Below are 20986 nucleotides of genomic sequence, written 5' to 3' on the forward strand. Positions count from 1 at the left end.
GTTCACGTGGTGGGGCCTGACTTCAAAGTCTGGCACCTCAAACAGACAAAAAAGAAAGAAAGAAAGAATCTCTGGATTATTAAAAAAAAAAAATTAGGGGATGGGAATATGGCCTAGTGGTAGAGTGCTTGCCTCGTATACATGAAGTCCTGGGTTCAATTCCTCACCACCACATATATAGAAAAAACCAGGGCTGGGGATATGGCCTAATGGCAAGAGAGCTTGCCTCGTATACATGAGGCCCTGGGTTCGATTCCCCAGCACCACATATACAGAAAACGGCCAGAAGTGGCGCTGTGGCTCAAGTGGCAGAGTGCTAGCCTTGAGCAAAAAGAAGCCAGGGACAGTGCTCAGGCCCTGAGTCCAAGCCCCAGGACCGGCCAAAAAAAAAAAAAAAAGAAAAAAACAGAAGTGGTGCTGTGGCTCAAGTGGTAGAGTGTTAGCCTTGAGCAAAAAAATAAGCCAGGGACAGTGCTCAGGCCCTGAGTTCAAGGCCCAGGACTGGCAAAAAAAAAAAAAAAAACACAAAAAACAGAACCATCTTTAGTTGACTTTTGTTACAGCAACTTTTATTAGATATATCTTCTAAGAGTTTGGTCTCTGGGACTTAGAGTCGGTATCTTATTTCCTCTTCTAAAAAAATGAAAGACAGGGTGAGGCCACTCCCTACAATGATAGGTATCTATTCTCTGTTGAAATAGGTGGTAGCCAGCTGTCTTAACTATGGTGGCAATGAATAAATGAATTAACCATGCAAAGGTTAATTCTGAGATGTTTCTACAGAAAATTTAATCTTTCTAAAAGTAGAATATGAAGTCTGGTTTAAAAAATATGTCATTAGTTCCAATCCATTCCCTTTATAGTGGAGGTTTGGAGATGGGATTCCATCTCATGAGGCACTCTGCTTCTGAGGAGGAGGGAGAGGGTTACCAGCCTTGGAACGTACATATCTCCATCTGCCTTGACCTCCCACAAATGTACCAAGACAGCAATGAGTAAATTTACCAAGTTTCCTATACCTTCCCTCTCATAAGTCCTTCTACATTCCTTTGTTTTTGTCCTTATCTGTCTATTTCTCTTTTGGAATACACCTTGCTTTAGGGAAAACCTTTATTTTACCATGAAAAAGCCTTTCTTACCCAGAAAATGTCCTCTTATAATGTCTTTACATCTCTTCATCCCTTACTTTATCCTATCAGGTATATTTAGCACAAATCCTACCACAATCTTCCTGTGACATGCTGTTAGCCCTCTGGTTTGTCCCTAACCTGCCCATTTCCATTTTGGAACTTCCCTGTTTTTAGAAAAGATCTTATATTCATATATTTATTTTAAAATGCTCTCTTTTTATAGCCCTATTCATATCTCCTCATTTTCACTTAACTGGTTTTTTTTTATTTTGTTGTTTTTTTTTCCTTAACCCAACTATACTCATGACAGAATGAAACCAATTAAGATCACCTATCCACATATAGCTATAGGTCTTATGTCATTTGCTGTCATTTAAATTTCTTCTTCGCTCCCTCCCTCCCTTCTTTTTTTTCTTGCTGGTACTAGGGCTTGAGCCTCAGTCCCTGAGACTCTTTGTGCCCAAGGCTAGTGCTCTACCACTTGAGCCACAAGGCCACTTCCAGAATTTTCTAAGTAGTTTACTGGAGCTAAGAGTATTATGGACTTTCCTGTCTGGGCTAGCTTCTAACCTCTATCCTCAGATCTCACCTTCCTGAGTAGCTAGGATTACAGGTGTGATCCACCAGTGCCTGGCTTTAGATTTCTTTACAGGTGCCTTATCTAGTTCCCTTTTGGTCTTACATGAAGCTAAGAGTGACAGAATGTTACACTCCAATCTGTATATGTCTAGGCATGTCTATATGTGATCTGTCTATTTTAGGCTTTCTGTTGTAACTCAGATGACAAGTATCCACCATCACGCCCAGCTTCTTCCGTTTAGACAGAGTCTTGTCCACTTTCTGCCTGCGGACCCACAATCCTTCTGGTTTGAGCCTACCCTGAAGCAAGGGTATCAGGTGAGTCCAGCACTCAGCTCACCAGGCCTTTTTATTTTTGCCAGTCCTGGGGCTTGAACTCGGGGCCTGGGCACTGTCCCTGGCTTCTTTTTGCTCAAGGCTAGCACTCTACCACTTGAGCCACAATGTCACTTCTGGCTTTTTCCATTTATGCAGTGCTGAGGAATCGGACCCAGGGCTTCATGCATGCTAAGCAAGCACTCTTCTGCTAAGCCCCCACCAGGGCATTTTTAATGGTCTTGGTGAATGAAAGTTGTCCTCTAGAGCTGTCAGGACTTCTGGTTTTACACAGTACATCTATTCTACCATGTCCATTTCCCTCAACCTCTTTATTCCCTCCTCTGTCATCTATAAGGGTAATCCAGGCATTTCCAATATCTTCAGTACTGGCTAGATCTTCTGCAAGACTTCTTAACTACTAAGTAGTAGTGAATCTGCCATATTGAGGTGCCAGACTTTGAAGTCAGGCCCCACCACGTGAACCCCATTTTAGAATCGAACCCCGAGCCAATCAGATTTGTTCCTGTGTTCTAATCTTGCTTGCACAGCTGATGGTTGTAACCTTGTTCTTTGCCTTTATAAGCCCTGTGTAATCACAGCTCGGGGCTTCCTCCTAACCTCCGCTGTGTCGGTGGGTAGGACGAGGCCCGAGTTGGCAGCTCGTTAAATAAACCCTTGCCTTGCTTTTGCATTTCGGAGTGTCTGAATCTCGGTGGTCTTCTTGGGGGTGGTCTTGCAACTTGGCACAACAATATTCCCCCTAAGATCCTTGCTAAGGTATAAATCCCCTGTCCTGAGAATGTGTCAGAAATTAATATCTTTTTAATAGTTTGGAATAGGAACATTCCAGTCTCTGATCAAACACCCTAAGAGTCAAATTCCAAGGCTTCTGCTGGTATACAAACTATTCTTGTGAACCTTGGTGTCTCTCTCTCTCTCTCTCTTTTTTTTTTTTTTTTTTTTTTGCTGGGTGCCAATGGCTCACACTTGTAATCCTAGCCACTCAGGAAGCCTATTTCTGAGAATCACAGTTTGAAGGCAGCCTGGGCAGGAAAAATCTGTGACTCTTATTTCCAATTAGCCACAAAAAGCTGGGAGGAGAGCTGTGGCTCAAGTGGTAAAGTGCTAGCTCAGGGACAGTACCCAGGTTCTGAGTTCAAACCTCAGTACTAGCACACAAAAAATGTTATTATTGCTTCTTTACTATGCCTGCTCAAAACTACATGTAATGAACATGAATAAGGCAGGTTTACTGTAGTTTGAATTCTATTAGCACCTTTGACTTGTCTGAGTTTAATACAAATAAATATTCTTTTACTTCCCTGATAATGCTAAAACCTTAGAGTATATAACTGTATAGACTCTCTCTTACATGGTTGTTTGTTTGTTTGTTTTTTTTGCCAGTCCTGGGGCTTGAACACAGGGCCTGTGCACTGTACTTGAGCTCTTTTTGCTCAAGACTAGCACTCTACCACTTGAGCCACAGCACCACTTTCAGCTTTTTTCTTTATATGTGGTACCAAGGAATCAAACCCAGGGCTTCGTGCATGCTAGGCAAGGACTTTACCACTAGGCCAAACTCTTGGCCCCTTAGATGTGTTTTTATGGAAAATAACCTGGGCTGTGATGCTCCCATTCATGCTTTCCCATGTTGCTGGGAATGAGAAGCACAGACCACCATGCCCAGTCATTGTGCTTGCCCTGTAGATGGGATAAGAGACACGTGCTACCATGTCTATTAGCTGAAATGGCATCTTTAAAACTCCTTTTGCCCAGACTGACCTTGAACCAAGATTTCCTAATCTAGTAGTCCTAACTACGCTTGAGCCATCCTGTCTGGGAGCTATTAGCCTTATAACTCAATCTAATATGTATTGTTTACATTATATGGTGGGTTTTTTTTTTGTTTTTGTTTGCTAGTCTTGGGGCTTGAACTCACGGTCTAGGCACTGTTTCCTAAGCTTCTTTTGCTCAAGGCTAGCACTCTACCACTTGAACCACAGCGCCACTCCCAGCTTTTTCTGTTTATGTGGTACTGAGGAATCAAACCTAGGGCTTCAAGCATGGTAGGCAAGCCCTCTATCACTAAGCCACATTCCCAGCCCATTATATGGATTTTTATTTTTATTAAAATGGAATATTCATTCAATAAACTTTTTATTAAAATAATCTCTAGAAATTTATATAATTTCAACAAATATTCTGATGCCACCAAATGTTCTTCAGAGAACAGAAAATTAAAGGAAATTTTCAAACTGAATTACAACCTAAAGAAGACTGCTAATGGCAAGATTATTCTATAATATATCTTGTTTTTCATAAGGCATCAGATGCTTTAAATATCATAATAACACTGTTCAATGTAGTAATTAGTAGCCTCAAAGAAATTACTCAGAGGAGACGCCCAAAAGTAAATGCTGCCTGGAACATGTATACATTTTCTAGGGCTTGGTTTGAAATATCGTAAGACTTTGGAGTTAGATGTCTGGAAATCCAATTCCTAGCTTGCATTTTTATTGCATCTCTCTTCTAGAAGATTTAGAGAGGAAAATGTGATGTAGTAGTATCTCATCTCCATAAGTAAGTTCGGTCCAACAGAAAATGCCTTGTTATCTGTTAAACCTGGCAGAGGCTAACTCCAGCTGGACCTTGGGCTCCCTCTGGAGGACACCTGGGCTATCTAACTTCAGAGTGGAACTTCAGAAGCAACCTTACCCTCTTGTTCAAAAGGGGCCTACAGGCCACGTACTAGCTACTGTGTACCTACAATATACGTGCTATGATCCACAGTGATACGTGCTTGTAGCTTAAGCTACTGAGGAGTCTGAAACAGGAAGCCATTTTCAATAGAATAAAAAATATATAGGAATTAATTTAGCAAGCTATAAAATATGAGACTATAAAATATGAGATATTTAAGCTCCAAACAGAGCTCATATCAGGCTTGTAGACTAGAAGATTCAATATTGTTAGAATATCCATTCTCTTCTAATTGATATAAAGATTTAAAACAATTCCAATCAAATTCTAAAAGACATTTTGGCAGAAACTGACAATTTTTGATATTGGTATAAGAATGAACAAATATATAAATAGAATGACCATAGGCAGACTTATACCTATTGAACTACTCTTAATTTATTTGGAAGAGATTAGTTACTACAGTTAACAGTGAGTCTGTTAGAAAGGTTTATTATTTGTACATGGGTATTAATTCCAACTTTTTTTTGAGAAGAAAAGGTACTACAATATTGTGATAAAGAAATTATGTTTTGCTTTGTGGTTTTGCATTTAGTACATACAAATCCAGCTGTACTAACCAGCTTTAGTACATACCAAGACCAGCTTATTTAGTCTGGTATAACAGCACATAGATAAATTTTATTAATTTTGAGAGAGTGGAAAAATCCAGAATAAATTTATATTTCTATGGATTAAGTACAGCCCTCAGAAGTTCCTGTGTCAACAGGGAAGGAGCAAAGTGTGACCGCAATTGCCTAGCAATTAGGCGTGACATGCTGGGTTAATTCCCCAGCATCCAGGTTTGTGGGGGTGGAACCTTTGGAAGGTAGTTAGGATTAGAGGAGGCAATGAGGGTGGAGCACTTGTGATGGCATTAATGGTTTTTATCAGAAATGGGAGAGAGATTTGAACTAGCATATGAAGTGCTTCACTATGTCTTAATGCAGCAGGAGGCTGCCTGCCCCAGAACTAAGCAGGAGGCTGGCTACAGATCCTTGGGCTTAAGTCTAGCTTCTAGAATTGTGAGCCAAATACACATCTCTTCTCTATAAACTAGTCTGTCTTATTCAATTAGCAACAGAAAATGGACAAGAATAGAGATAGTAAAAACTTTATTTTTTCCTTCTTCCAATTCTGGGGCTTGAACTCAGGGCCTGGGTAGTCTCTGAGCTTCTTTTGCTCAAGTCTAACACCCTACCACTTCAGCCACAACACCACTTCTGGGTTTTTCTGTTTATATGGTACTATGAAATTGAACCCAGAGCTTCATGCATGCTAGGCAAGCACTCTACCACTAAGCCACATTCCCAGCCTGTAAGAACCTTGTTTGGAGCCAGGTGCAGGTGGCTCACACCTGTAATCCTAGCTATTTAAGACTGAGATTTGAGTATTGTAGTTCAAGCTAGCTAGGATCAGGAAAGTCCATAAGACTCTTATCTCCAATTAACCACTACAAAACCAGAAGTGATGCTGTGGCTCAAAGTGATAGAGCACTACTTTTTTTTTTTTTTTTTTTTTTTGGCTAGTCCTGGGCCTTGGACTCAGGGCCTGAGCACTGTCCCTGGCTTCTTCCCGCTCAAGGCTAGCACTCTGCCACCTGAGCCACAGCGCCCCTTCTGGCCGTTTTCCATATATGTGGTGCTGGGGAATCGAACCAAGAGTTTCATGTATATGAGGCGAGCACTTTACCACTAGGCCATATTCCCAGCCCTACTGTATTCAATCTGGATAAAGGGCTATCTTAACAACAGCTACAGTTACATTTCTGTTGTGCATAAAATAAGAAGGGGAGAGTTATCAGTTTGTATTTTCAAGGTTTAAAAGACAAAAGAAAAAAAAGATTTAAAACACTACCAGAAAAAAAAATCAGTTCCTCTTTAAATTCCTCTCCTCACAAAGGTCATCTCCACCCTAAAATTAGAAACCAAGTTAGTAAGAACTAAGCTAGTAAGAATGTAAACATACACTGCCAAAACCATGGACTTTATTAATTTAAATTACATGTAATCTACTAAATGATAAACATGATGGTCAAGCCAAAATATTTGCTTCACCACTTTGTTCAATTTGTACCTTTCAAACAATCATCATTCTGCTGCTCCAGAATGTTCAATGTGGAACCAAACCAATAGTTCATGCTTATCAACAAATTGTTTTTGTACCAGTCCTGGGTCTTGAACTCAGGAACTGGGTCCTGTCCCTGAGCTCTTTTGCTCAAGGCTAGTGCTCTACACTTGAGCCAAAGCTCCACCTCCAGCTTTTTTTGGTAATTAATTGGAAATAAGACTCTCATGGGCTAACTTTGAACTGCGATCCTCAGATCTCAGCCTCCTGAGTAGCTAGGATTACAGGCTTGAGCCACCAGCACCTGGCTTATTCTTGTTTGCCAGGGTTGGTGTTTAGTGCTCTCAGACATTGGGATCTTCCTTTATTACATGTTTAGAGAATATTTTATCCTATAGACTGTAAAGTTCTGAACCAAACCTAAGAATAAACATTAATCAAACATGCCTAAAATAACAGAGGATCAAATAAAATTATATGACTTAATATAAGCTGCAGTTTTATTAGGATATATCGGTCAGGTAGTTTTTATAAATTAATGTTCAAATTAAGAAAACATGAATAATTAAAGATTATAAGTTTTAAAACAAATTTAGGTGATTACACACATAACTATATAGGATTTGCAATACATCTGATTCTCTAAGTCATCATTTCTGTGTACATAACATTAATAAAGATGATCTTTTTAATGCCATACAGTGATTCTGGGATTCCCTGAATTTTCAGCTGCTGCATTTTCTATCTACATCTTGCAGGTTCCTCTTCCTTTCAGTTTGTGCATTTCCTGTATTTTAAAAAGTAAATAGAAACAGGACCTTAGTTGAGGAAATATTGAGTCTTTGGCTAAGGAAATACAGGCAGAGATAAAATACCTGTACTTTGTACCTGGGGATTATATTGTAAGGTAAAAGGAAACTACTTAGTAAAAACAAACTAAGATAGACTTTGTTATGTACTCTCTTCTATTTTGCCTAAGTTATATATTCACAGTAATTTAGGGTTTTTCTCTAGTCATGAAAGTTGTCTACATAATTTCTATGTACATACTTAAGTTTTATAAGGAGTTGAATGTTCATCTATAAAATACTTGGATCTGCTTAAGTAATTGTAAAAACAAGTCAACAGAAGAGCCAAGAACAGAAGGATAAGTTGTTATTCCCGATCATGTTTGTTGTTTTGGGGTAATTTGTCTACCCCAGCTGGTTCCAAACATCAATTCTTAGTTTTCAACCACCTAAGTAGCTAGGATTATAGATATGAGCCACTAATGCCTTGGATTTGTTTTTGTTGTTTTTTGTTTTGTTTTCTGTCATGGTCCTGGGGCTTGAAATCATGGCCTGGGTGCTGTCCCTGAGCTTTTATACTCAAGCCTAGTGCTCTATGACTTTAACCATACTTCTGGCTTGAACCATATATATCACTTGAATCATACTCTGGCTTTCTGGTGTTTAATTGGAGTTAAGAGTCTCATAGAGTTTCCTGCCCAAACTGGCTTTGAAGTGCAATCCTCAGGTCTCAGCCTCCTTGAGTAGCTAGGCTTGTAGACAAGAACCACCAGCACTCAACATCTGGTTATTTTGGAGATATGATTTTGTTTTTGGCCTAGGCCAGCCTGGACTACAATTTCTTATTTATAGTTCCTGGCATAGGTGAGATAGCAAGCATATACCATCACACCCAGCTTTCTCTGTTGAGATGGGGTCTAGAAACTTGATCCTCCAGTCTCAGCCTCCAAACTAAAACTAGGGATCACCCTGGGGTGGGGGTCTTGAAATCAGGGCCTGAATTTTTTGTTCAAGGCTAGCACTCTAACAGCAGAACCTCAGCTCCACTTCTGGCTTTTTGGTGGTTAAGTGGAGATATGAACTTTTTGAACTTTCCTGTCCAGGCTTGCTTTGTACTATGATCCTCAAATTTCTGCCTCCTTAGTAGTTAGGATTATTGGCTTGAGCCACCAAAGTCCTGCCCTTTTAAAGACTATCTTTTCAGGAGTGCACAAAGGAGATTTTCCCTTCCTACTTATTTATTTATCCTAAAAATAATAGAAGGTTTTAAGAATTAATTTCTTTTTCACAGTGTGATGGATGAATCAGTCTATAAACCCTTATTTATTTTTCTTTTAATGCTAGACTTGGGACTTGAACTCAGAGTCTGAGTACTGTCTCTTTTGTGTTAGCTCTCTACTACTGGAGTCACAGCTTCACTTTTTGCTTTTTGGTGATTGATTGGAGATAAAAAAAATCTCACAGATTTTCCTGCCCATGCCTGCTTTGAACCACAATCTTCAGACCTCAGCTTCCCGAGTATTTAGGATTATTGGCGTAAGCCACTGGCACGTGGCCCAAAAATAACTTTTAGAAATGTTTAGCAATTGATTATTTTCTGAAAATATACAGTTCTAGAGTTCAAAGATTACAAAGTTTGAAATTTTTTTGGCAATCCTGGGGCTTGAACTCGGCCTAGGCACTGTCCCTGAGCTTCTTTTGCTCGAGGCTAGTGCTCTACCACTTGAGCCATAGTGCCACTTCTAGCTTTTTCTGTTTATGTGGTACTAAGGAATCAAACCCAGGGTTTCATGCATGTTAGGCAAGCACTCTACCACTAAGCCACATTCCCAGCCCCAAAGTTTGAAATTTTATATAGCTTTTCAATAGTAACAATTAATTTATACAGAGTCAAGGACCTTAAATAACATTTAGTACAGTTATAAACAAAAAATTTTACCTTTTACTTTTCTTGATTTTGATCCACATTAAGCAAAGTTGGTATTTTAGGCGAATCTGTTTTCTTTGACTCCCTCTTGAGCATTTTTATCTGTTTAACTTTTGCAAAAAATATACAAAACAATGAAAATCTGTTATCCCTATCTTGAAAATTTACTTTCAAGAATTTCAAATGGAAATTCTGATGTTCACTAAAGTCAGTTTCTTAGTTTATTCCAAAGAATTAAGTAAGGGCTGGGAATGTGGCTTAGCGGTAGTACCGTGCTTGCCTAGCATGTAGGAAGCCCTAGGTTCGATTCCTCAGCACCACATAACCAGAAAAAGCTGGAAGTGGCGCTGTGGCTCAAGTGGTAGAGTGCTAGTCTTGAGCAAAAAGAAGCCAGGGACAATGCTCAGGCCCTGAGTCCAAGCTCCAGGACTGGCAAAAAGAAGAAAAAATTATTGCCAAAGAACTAAGTAAATCAGGGCTGGGAATATGGCCTAGTGGTAGAGTGCTTGCCTCAAATGCATGAAGCCCTGGGTTCCATTCCTCAGTACCACATATATAGAAAATGGCCAGAAGGGGCGCTGTGGCTCAAGTGGCAGAGGGCTAGCCTTGAGCAAAAAGAAGCCAGGGACAGTGCTCAGGCCCTGAGTTTAAGGGCCAGGACTGGCAAAAACAAAACAAAACAAAACAAAAAAAAACTAAGTAAATCATAAGTTGCAATAGTAGATATTTGTTTTATAATTTACAAAGTCAATCAAGTATTAAAAGACATTTATTTTATTTCATTTTTGTTCTGAATGAAACTGTTCAAGTGGACCAGATAAATTTCCTTGAGTTGTCAAAGTACTACTTTCTTGCTTTTATATCATGTTTTCACAAGATGTCACTGTTCTTCAAAGAAAGATGAGAACATTTACTTAGCACAAAAATAAATGGGTTTCATTCTAAGACAAATTTAGTATTAAAATAGATCTCAAATTTGTAAATCTTAACCTACAAATCCTTGAGTGTCTAAAACACATGCAACACTCTTAGCTTAATATAGTGACACATATTCTCAGAACAACAGAGGAAGTGACTTACTTCAGGTCACATTATTGGTTTAAAACTACTGTCCTCAAATATTGTCCCAAAATTTCACTATTAAGCTAATGAAAATGCTACCCTTTCAGGCAAATACCTCTGTAAAACTATCTCCATTAGGATGTGTGAGGATGACTTTTAATGAAAAAAGTTTGGTTGCATGTATGAAAACAGGAAAATGAAATTTGCTGAAACTGGAGAAGGGAGAGTGGAATAAGGAGGAAGTAACAGATGAGTGGTTGATTGTATGCATGTATGGAAATATCACAAAGGAACCCATCTTGTACAACTAATGTGTACTAGGGAAAATATAAGACTGAGCAATGACTCATGCCTATAATCCTAGCTACTCAGGAGGCTGAGGTTCAAGTTCCAAGACAGCTGGGGTCAACAAATCCAAGAGACAAATCCAGTAAAAGCAGGAATGGAGGTGTGACTCCAGTGACAGAGCAGCTTGAGGTCCCAAGTTCAAGCCTCTGTACTGGAACAAAAAAATGGACTGGAGGTATGGCTCAAGTGATAGAATACTAGCCATGGGTTAAAATGTTGATAGAGAACCCAAGGCTCTGAGTTCAGGCTCCAGTACTGGCACAACACACACACACACACACACACACACACACACACACACACACACACATATACACACACACTTAAGAAATAAAATGATCTGCATTAACATAGAAATTTACTATTTTCTCAGCAATTTACTATTTTCTACCTGAATCACACTATAAAATTAAAATTATATCACAAAGATTTCTGTAAATGATATCATTTAAAAGAGATTTGTCAAGTCATACAATAAATATGTACCTTTAATGTCCTTTGGCTGTATTAATGGCAATTCAGGGAAATGGAATTCCTTCCTGTCACATCTGGAAAAATTCAGCTTCCTTTTGTTCCCATTTGCTATTTGGTCAATTTGACCAGTTCTCTCATTAAAAACACCCTTCTCCATTTGGTTCTAAACAAATACATTTAAAGAAATTGTGTAACTACTTTGTGTAACAAGGACAAGCTTAGAATTGCTAGTCATTTGGATGATGTAAAACAGAACAATTATTCACATAATTAAGTAGATTAAAGGGGGGAGGGATTTGAGGAGGGGGAAGGTGGAAGAAAATGAGGGAGGAAGTAACAAGTTTGATAAGAAATGTACTCACTGCCTTATGTATGAAACTGTAACCCCTCTGACATCACTTTGACAATAAATAAATAATTTTTTTAAAGAAGTAGATTAAAGTTGGGTGCTGATGACTCACACCTGTAATCCTACCTACTCAGGAGGCTGAGATCTGAGGATCTCAGCTTGAAGCCAGATCAGGCAGGCAAGTCAATGAGACTCTTATCTCCAATTAACTACCAGAAAACTAGAAGTAGAGCTGTGGCTCAAAGTAGTAGAGCCCTAGCCTTGAGGAGAAAAGTTTAGGGACAGCGCCCAAGCCTTGAGTTCAAGCCCTTAGACTGACCAAAAAAAAAAAAAAAAAAAAAAAAAGCAGTAGATTAAAGTCTAGGCTATAATCCCAGAACTCAGGAAGCAGAATCAGGAGGATTGTGAGTTCTAGGCCGGCCTAAACCTCAAAGAATGTATATCTAAAGACATTCACATATACATAAAAACAAGTAGAATACCATTAAATGTATGAGCAGATCCAACTCATGAAAAGGTTTATAAGGCAACTTTTTCGTCATATGTAATATTCTGAGAATAATAGTTTTAACCTTCAGAACCACAATCTTTTAATACAATTCATTGTACTTGACCTTGGAGTAATTGCTTCAGTTCAGTGTTATCAATAATTTATTTATTTGGTTAGTTATTTACTTATTTGGTCGGTTGTGGGACTTGAACTCCGAGCCTGGGCGCTGTCCCTGAGCTCTTCAGCTCAAGGCTAGCGCTTTACCACTTTGAGCCACAGCACCACTTCCAGTTTTTCTAGTGGTTAACTGGAGATAAGAGTCTCATGGACTTTCTTGCCTGGTCTGGCTTTGAACTGCAATCCTCAGATCTCAGCCTCCTGAGTAGCTAGGATTACAGGCATGAGCCACCAGTGCCTGGCTAACTTTTTTTCTTTTTTTTTTTTTTAGTGGCATTGGGCTTTGAACTTAGGCACCTGTATTTGCTAGGCAGGTCACATGCTATATATCAAATTACAATACAGCAAATTGACTAAAACTGAGCCAAATGGAAGGAGGCTTTAAAAATGTGATCTATTTTCATATCTGGAAGAAAAAGTAAAGGGTTGGCAATGCAGCTGAGTGGCTGAGCATGTGTGAAGCTCTGAGTTTGGTCACTAGTACCAGAGAGAGAGAAACAGAGACACAGATAAACATGACAGACATAACACACCTGTGACCTGTGATCCTAGCTACTTAGGAAGCAGAGATCTGAGGATCCCAGTTTAACCTGGGGAGGGGGGAGGGAGGAATGAGGGAGGAGGTAACAAACAGTACAATCCAATGCCTAATGTATGAAACTGTAACCACTCTGTATATCAGTTTGACAATAAAAATAAATAAATAAATAAAGCCAACCTGGGCAGGAAAGTCTGTGAAACTCTTCAATTAACATCAGAAAACCAGAAGTGGAACTGTGGCTCAAAGTGGCAGAGTGCTAGCCTTACATGGAAAAGCTCAAGTACAGCACCCTAGGCCTTGAGTTCAAACCATGACCAAAAAAATTAAAAAGAGACACAGAGAAAGATTAAAAGCTTATATTTATATTATTTTAACGTTAGAGCTGAGAGACAGAGAAAAGGAAAAAGAAGCAATGTTTTTTTTTTTAAAAAAAGTCATTTTTTAAAGGACTAGCTTCTTGCCTTACTTGAGTTGGACCTGTGTCCTCTTGTCTGTTATTAGATATAACTTGGCCAGTAGTCTGTTTCTTTTTTGCTCTTTCACCTAACCTATTATTTAAAAATAAATAAGCAGTTATTAGAATGCCCCAGAAATTTCCATGTTTTAGCTTAAGGATAAACAGGGCTGGGGATGCAGTTCAGAGGTATAGTATTTGTTTAGCATGTACAAAGCGAAGGATTTAATCCTCAGTACTGCAAAAATAAATGTTCAAATAAGTCTAATAATCTTTTTCTGGATATGGAGGTTGAGGCAGAAGGATCACAAGTTCAAGGCTAGCCTAGGCTACAAAGTGAGACCCTGTCTCAAAAAAAAAGTGAGTAAGTTACACCATAGAAATCCACTATTAGAACACTGAGTACCAAAAAACAACAGTTTGGAAGTACCAAGAGCTCCAAGGAGCCTAGTGTCTGCCACCTCTTTTCTTTGTAAAAAGTACATGTCTCACCTCTGATATTTTGTCATAGTAAGTAAGAGAAGACTAAGACACCAAGACACATGGATCCCAGAAGTTAGGACAATTCACTTTTCTTCAAAACAGAAAGTATATTTTTCTAAGGACTTTTGTTCAATTAAAAATGTTCAAAAATTAAAGACATTAGTGAAAAATTAAACACATTTACAGTCAAGAAAAATTAATTCATTCCATAGCATTCATAAGAACTACTTGGTAAATGACCTATTACATAATTATAATTTCAACATGTTTGTCAAATTTAACTTACATACACACACCAGGAAAACAATTCTTTAAAATCCCATATTCAAGAACCATGTATTGGGCTGGGAATACGGCCTAGTGGCAAGAGTGCTTGCTTTGTATACATGAAGTCCTGGGTTCGATTCCCCAGCACCACATATATATAAAAGGCCAGAAGTGGCACTGTGGCTCAAGTGGCAGAGTGGTACCCTTGAGCAAAAAGAAGCCAGGGACAGTGCTCAGGCCCTGAGTCCAAGGCCCAGGACTGGCCAAAAAAAAAAAAAAAAAAAAAAGAACCATGTATTACTTAGGTCTCTTTTCTGTTATAGCTCACCTGGGATTAGAGTAAGGGATATTTAGATTGGAGTTTGCAGCCATCAAATTATTTGTAAGGTTGATAGGTGGCATTATCATACAACCTCCAGCATATGAATCTTCTTTCATACCATTAGCATTAGTGCTGGGATTGACAGAGTTTGGTGGTTCAATGATTACAGGTTTTGTATCTAGACATGTAGCATGAGCATTGTCAATTGCATCCTGTTGACGATGAACACTTTCATATTCTAACTTTTTCAGTTCTGAGGTATCTCCTTTTCCTCCTTTGATTTTAAAAACTCTGATTCTGATGTCCTTACTCTTTTTCTCTTTTTCTGTTTCCTGGAACAGATTGAAAATCTGAGTGAGTCATCAGAGCAGCTATTTTTATCTCTTGAGTGCTAACTAGAATATAACTGAAATGAAAACTAAAGTACCTTTCCAAAGTGTGAATTATTTATCATTGTATTATTAAAATTTGTTTTTCTTTCTTCTCTCATTAATTCATTTTCTTTAGGAATATCCTTTGTCTTCATAAATGAATTGAGTTTTGCTTCTTGTAGTAATTTAGCTCTCAGCTCTGGTAAGAATCTGAAAAAAAAAATAAACAATTATCTTTTTTTTTTTCCATTCCTGGGGCTTGAACTCAGGACCAGGCGCAACTGCCTCTGAGCTTCTTTTGCTCAAGGCTAGCACTCTACCACTTGAGCCACAGCGCTACTTTCAGCTTTTTCTGTTTATGTGGTACTGAGGAATAGAAACCAGGGACTCACAGATGCTAGGCAAGCACTCTACCACTAAACAACATTCCCAGCCCCAAACAATAACCTTTTTACTTATGCAAATATTTTATCTCTACTGAACAATTTAATCAATTAGTGTATATTTTGGGTACAGCATAAATAATGCTGTATAGTTATAACTCATGCCAAGACATGGCATAATTTGGTGATTTTTTTTTTTTTTTGGTGCTAGTCCTGAGGCTTGAACTCAGGGGCTGAGCACTGTCCTTTTGAGCTTTTGTGCTCAAAGCGAGTGCTCTACCATTTGAGCCACAGCTCTACTTCTGGCCTCTTGGTGGTTAACTGAAGATAAAAGTCTCAATACTTTCCTTCCCAGGCTGGCTTCAAACCTCAGTCTTCAGATCTCAGATTCCTAAACAGCTAGGATTACAGGTGTGAGCCACCATCACCCCACTCAGTGTTTATTTATTTATTTATTTTTTGGCCAGTCCTGGGGCTTGGACTCAGGGCCTGAGCACTGTCCCTGGCTTCCTTTTTGCTCAAGGCTAGCACTCTGCCACTTGAGCCACAGCGCCACTTCTGGCCGTTTTCTATATATGTGGTGCTGGGGAATCGAACCCAGGCCTTCATGTATATGAGACGAGCTCTCTGGCCACTAGGCCACATTCCCAGCCCTATTTATTTTTTGAGGGCTGAAGCAGGAGCATCTTGAGTATGAGGCCCCTGAGATACATAGTGAGACCTTGTCTCAAAACAAACTTCCATGCACTGAAGAAGGTCCACCAAAGAGGCATCTTACCAAAGGAAAAGTCCTTAGCCAGACATTTTCTGAAGGTTTAATAGTTTGAACTCAAGGCACTTTTACCCATAATAGTAAAATCTTAATACCTAAATACGAAAGGAATCATTTTAGTTTAATAGAATTGATAGGAAGCAAATTTCTTATTTAGTTATTGATAGTTTTTATCAATGGCATTTTCATCAATAGAGGACTACCTCACTTTTTTGTTTTACAGCAAAATTCCTATCATTCTTGAAGTTGTAGTTACTCTCAAATACTCATATTTCTTTGGCTTTTTACTATTTTATCTCTAATGGCCATTTTCAGACTTTTCTACACCTAACTTTAATTCTGTATCTATTTTATACCTAACCTTAAATTGGTATACAGTTTTCCAACTTCATGTCCATACGCCACCTGAATAACTTTGCAATTAATGAGAAACTTTTCTTTCTTTTCTTTCCTCCTCTCTTCTTCCTCCTCTTCCTCCTCCCCCTCCCCTCTCCCTCCTCCTCCTCCTTTTGGCAATACTGAGGTTTAATTGCTTGCTAGGAAGGTGCTCCCAGCCCTTCCTGTTCTTTCAAAACCCAAATATAAACATTTTTCTTTCTTTATTTTCTTTTACAAACTATGGATAATTTCAATCAACACTGAGCATATAAAAGACAATGTGGGACACAAAAAAGGGTTTTTCTGTGCTATCCTAGGGCTTGAACTCAGGCACAACGCGCTGTCCCTGAGCATTATATTCAAGGCTAGCATTCTACCACTTGGGCTACAGCTCCACTTCTGGCTTTTTTTTTTCCTTTTTGGTTGACTGGAGATAAGAGTCACGTGGACTTTCCTGCCCAGGCTAGCTTTGAACTGTGATCCTAAGATCTTAGCCTTCTAGGTGTGAGCCATTCACACCCAGTAACTCAATCAATGTTTAATTGTATGTTTTTGTTATATTAATTTATGTGGCAATTCTTAGGCTAGCAATATTTCTTACTACAGAACACTAAAAATACCACATTCATAATATACTTACTTTTCAACAAAACCATCTCTAGTAAAATATTCATGATGCAAAAGATCATGAGATGATATCCTCTCAGCAGGATCAATTTGTAAACAAGCCTAAAAAAAAGATTGTGATAATAACTGAGTTGTTTTTTATTTGCATATATTAGTTGTACAGGGGGCGTTTATTGCAACTTTACACATGTAAGACTATATATCCCAGTCAACCTTACCTATTAAAATAAGTGAATTCTTTATTATTATTATTATTTTTTTTGGCCAGTCCTGGGCCTTCAACTCAGGGCCTGAGCACTGTCCCTGGCTTCTTTTTGCTCAAGGCTAGCACTCTGCCACTTGAGCCACAGCGCCCCTTCTGGCCATTTTCTGTATATGTGGTGCTGGGGAATTGAACCCAGGGCCTCATGTATACGAGACAAGCACTCTTGCCACTAGGCCATATCCCTAACCCCCATAAGTGAATTCTTAACAGGATAAAATTTTATTTGATTAAAGAATTATCCAGCACTAAAAGAGTTTTTGAAAAGACACAATTAGATCTCAGTCCATTCTGATTATTTACTTCCCTAAGAAATATGTACTTGCAAAGCTTTATTACTGGTTAAATGTTCTATGACTCTGGCCAAAACAAAGCTCAGCCCAGTTTTTTGCTGTAAATGACAGAAATTGGGGGTTTAGAAGTGTAGCTCAAAGGTGGAGCATTTGCTTAGCACATGTAAGGTCCTGGGTTCCATCCCTAGCGCTTTAAAAAAGAATAACGATGCATAGAATTAACAGAAATTATTCAGTTATTTGATCCTTTTATCAGCCCAATGTGAGCAGCTGAGCTGCTTGCTCGCTATGCTGACCTATCATCTTCCAACACAGCTTTTTGGTGATCATTTTTATTTGTATTTTTTGCCAGTCCTGGGGCTTGAGCTCAGGGCCAGAGCACTGTCCCTAGCTTGAGCCACAGCATCACTTCTGGCTTTTTTTCTATATATGTGGTGCTGAGAAATCAAACCCAGGGCTTCATGCATGCTAGGCAAGCTCTCTACTGCTAGGCCACATTCTCAGCCCCTGCTGATTATTTTCAAAATGGAGTTCTTGGATTTTTTTTTTGCCCAAGATTGCTTGGAAAAATGATCCTCCATATCTCAGCCTCCTGAGTAGTATTACGGGAGTGCGCCACCAGCACCTAACAACCTCTCCATAACTGTTCATTTGTTTATTGCTGGTCCTCTGGGGCTTGAACTCAGGGTTCTGGGCACTGTCTCTAAGCTTCTTTGTGCTCAAGGCTAATACTTTACCACTTGAGCCACAGCATAGTGTCTAGCTTTTTTGAGTAGTTTATTGGAGATAAAAGTCTCACAGGGATTTCTGCCCAGACTGGCTTCTAACCTCAGATCTCAGATCTCAGCTTCCTGAGTAGCTAGGATTACAGGTGTGAGCCACTAGCACCCAGCTGCTTTATTTTTGTGTCAGTTCTGGCACTTGAACTCAAAAACTAAATGCTGAATGCTGTCCCTTAGCTTTTTTTTCCCTCAATGTTATCACTCTACCACTTGAGCCACAGCTCTATTTCCAGCTTTTTGGTAAACTGGAGATAAGAGGCTCAAGGACTTCACCTCCTAGGCTGGCTTTAAACCATGATTGTCAGATCTCAGCCTCCTGAGTAGCTAAGATTACAAGCAGAAGTCAGGGATGGGAATATGGCCTAGTGGCAAGAGTGCTTGCCTCGTATACATGAAGCCTTGGGTTTGATTCCCCAGCACCACATATGTAGAAAATAGCCAGAAGTGGCGCTGTGGCTCAAGTGGCAGAGTGCTAGCCTTGAGCAAAAAGAAGCCAGGGATAGTGTTCAGGCCCTGAGTCCAAGGTCCAGGACTGGCAAAAACAAACAAACATACAAGCAGAAGTCACTGTGCCCAGATTTTCTTTAAAATTTCAGCAAATTAATATTACTTTAGAAATTCTTTTGGAATATCATTTAAGTAATATTTTAAAATTATATTATGATTTATACAAATCTCTCAGATACAAATGCTTAGTTTGTTAACATACATGAACCATATCTGCCAACAATCCATTAAGCTTTGGGTATTTTTTCCTTGCATTTTGGGGGTGTTGAACTTGAGGAAGTATCACTCCATCAAAAATGGGACTCTTGGCAAAGATACTCTGCAAGTGAGGTGTCAGATTGCCTGAAAAGAGTCAAATATGTATATAAGAAAAACAGAAAAATTAATATACAAAGTAATGAAGTTTCCAAGTGATCTATATTGTTACTGAAAACAAAGACAAGGAAGGTAACAATTATGTTTGGGTGGTTTTTTTTTTTGTGTGTGTGTGTGTGTGTATGTGTGTGTGTGCCTTACCTGGGGCTTGAATTCAGGGTCTAGATGCTGAACCTGAGCTGTTTTTGCTCAAAGCTAGTGCTTTACCATTTGAACCACTGCTCCACTTCTGGCTTTTTTTTTTTTTTTGGTAGTTAATAAGAGTCTAATGGATCCTCTTGCCTAGGCTGGCTTTGAATTGTGATCTTCAAATTCCAGCCTCCTGGGTAGCTAGGATTACAGGTGTGAGCCACCAGCACCCAGCTTTCTTAGTTTTTTAGTTTTGTGGCTTTCTTTTACATTGAACAAGAAAGTATCCGAATATATTTTATTTATTTACTTATTTCTTGGTCCTGGGGCTTAAACTCAGGGCCAGAGCACTGTCCCTGACATTTTTTGCTCAAGGCTAGCACTCTACTACTTGAGCCACAGTTTCACAGTAGGATTTTTGGAGGTTAATTGTAGAAAAGGAATCTCATGGACTTTCTTACCTGGGTTGACTTCAAACCATGATCCTCAGATCCCAACCTCCTGAGTAGCTAGGATTACAGGGATGACCCACTACCACCCAGCCTAAACAAAAACTTTTAAATAGTTGGGTTGGTCAGATAATTTTTTTAAGTGGTTAGAAAACTTATAAGTAGTTTTAAGTAGTTAGAAAACTTATAAGTAGTTGGAGATAGAAAAACCTGTTATTTGCCGGGTGCTAGTGGCTCACACTGTAATCCTAGCTACTCAGGAGGCTGAGATCTGAGCAACTTGGTTTAAAGCCAGTCAGGATACCAACGGAAAACTGGAAGTAGAGCTGAGGGTCAAAGTGGTAGAGTGCTTGCCTTGAGCATGAAAGCTCAGGGACAGCTCCCTAGGCACTGAGTTCAAGCCCAGTATGGACATGGACACACACACACACACACACACACAGTTCTTTTTTAGAAGTGCAAATAGGGGTTGGAGGCATGGTTAAGTTGGTAGAGTACCAGAAGTGAGCAAAAGCTTTGAGTAGTGAGTCCCAGTCTCAAACCTAAAAAGAGTAGAAGTGCAAATATTTGTAGAGGCTAACTTTTGTTTTCTTTTTCTGCAGTGCTGAGGACTGAACTCAGGGTCTTGTGGGCCTTGCACTTGCCAAGCAAACATTCTTTCACTCAGCTAAATCCCCAAGACCAAAGCTGGCAATTAAAATTGAAATATATTGCTAATACATTGCTATTGTACTATTTTTTCTCAGCAACAGCCATCAACATCTGCCTTCAATATTTGCATCCAGGTAAATTTGGTAGAGAGATAAACAGACAGACAGATAGAGATTTTTTTTTTTTTACTGTGGTTTGAACTCAGGGCCTAGGTGCTGTTCCTGAGCTTTTTTTGCTCAAGGCTAGTGCTCTACCATTTGAGCCACTTTCAGCTTTTTGTGGTTAACTGGAAATAAAAATCTCAGGGATTTTCCTGCATGGGCTGGATTCCAACACTGATCCTCAGATCTAAGCTTTTTGAGAGGCTAGGATTACAGGTATGAGCAATGGCACCGACTAAGAAAATATTTTTTGTAATGACAGAACATTCTGGCTTCTTGATCACTCTAAGGCATCCTTTTGCCACACCTATCAAAACAATATGTTTCCTTG

At 39.1% G+C, this 20986-nt stretch overlaps 1 protein-coding gene across 12 annotated transcripts in view; it reads right to left on the bottom strand.

Moving 5' to 3' along the window:
• Cdkl3 (cyclin dependent kinase like 3) overlaps positions 1-20986 on the bottom strand; it is a 44413-nt gene that overhangs the window by 10698 nt on the left and 12729 nt on the right. For 3 of the 12 annotated variants that reach the window (XR_007209162.1, XR_007209161.1, XR_007209167.1), the window contains 8 exons: positions 19093-19232; positions 17060-17148; positions 14943-15096; positions 14522-14847; positions 13456-13537; positions 11445-11595; positions 9561-9658; positions 6624-6680 (listed from right to left, as the gene is read on the bottom strand). Coding sequence is in view for 5 of the 12 variants with exons in the window: in XM_048334335.1 (XP_048190292.1) it covers positions 9564-9658; positions 11445-11595; positions 13456-13537; positions 14522-14847; positions 14943-15096; positions 17060-17148; positions 19093-19232 (1037 nt within the window). In the remaining 7 variants the exon portion in view is untranslated. Of the gene's footprint in view, positions 1-6507; positions 6681-7189; positions 7621-9560; positions 9659-11444; positions 11596-13450; positions 13538-14521; positions 14848-14942; positions 15097-17059; positions 17149-19092; positions 19233-20986 lie in introns of those variants that run through there. The other 9 variants (XM_048334339.1, XM_048334338.1, XR_007209163.1 and 6 more) reach the window with 8 other exon arrangements.

Source organism: Perognathus longimembris, chromosome 25 (assembly GCF_023159225.1).
Source record: "Perognathus longimembris pacificus isolate PPM17 chromosome 25, ASM2315922v1, whole genome shotgun sequence".
Taxonomy (NCBI): domain Eukaryota; kingdom Metazoa; phylum Chordata; class Mammalia; order Rodentia; family Heteromyidae; genus Perognathus; species Perognathus longimembris.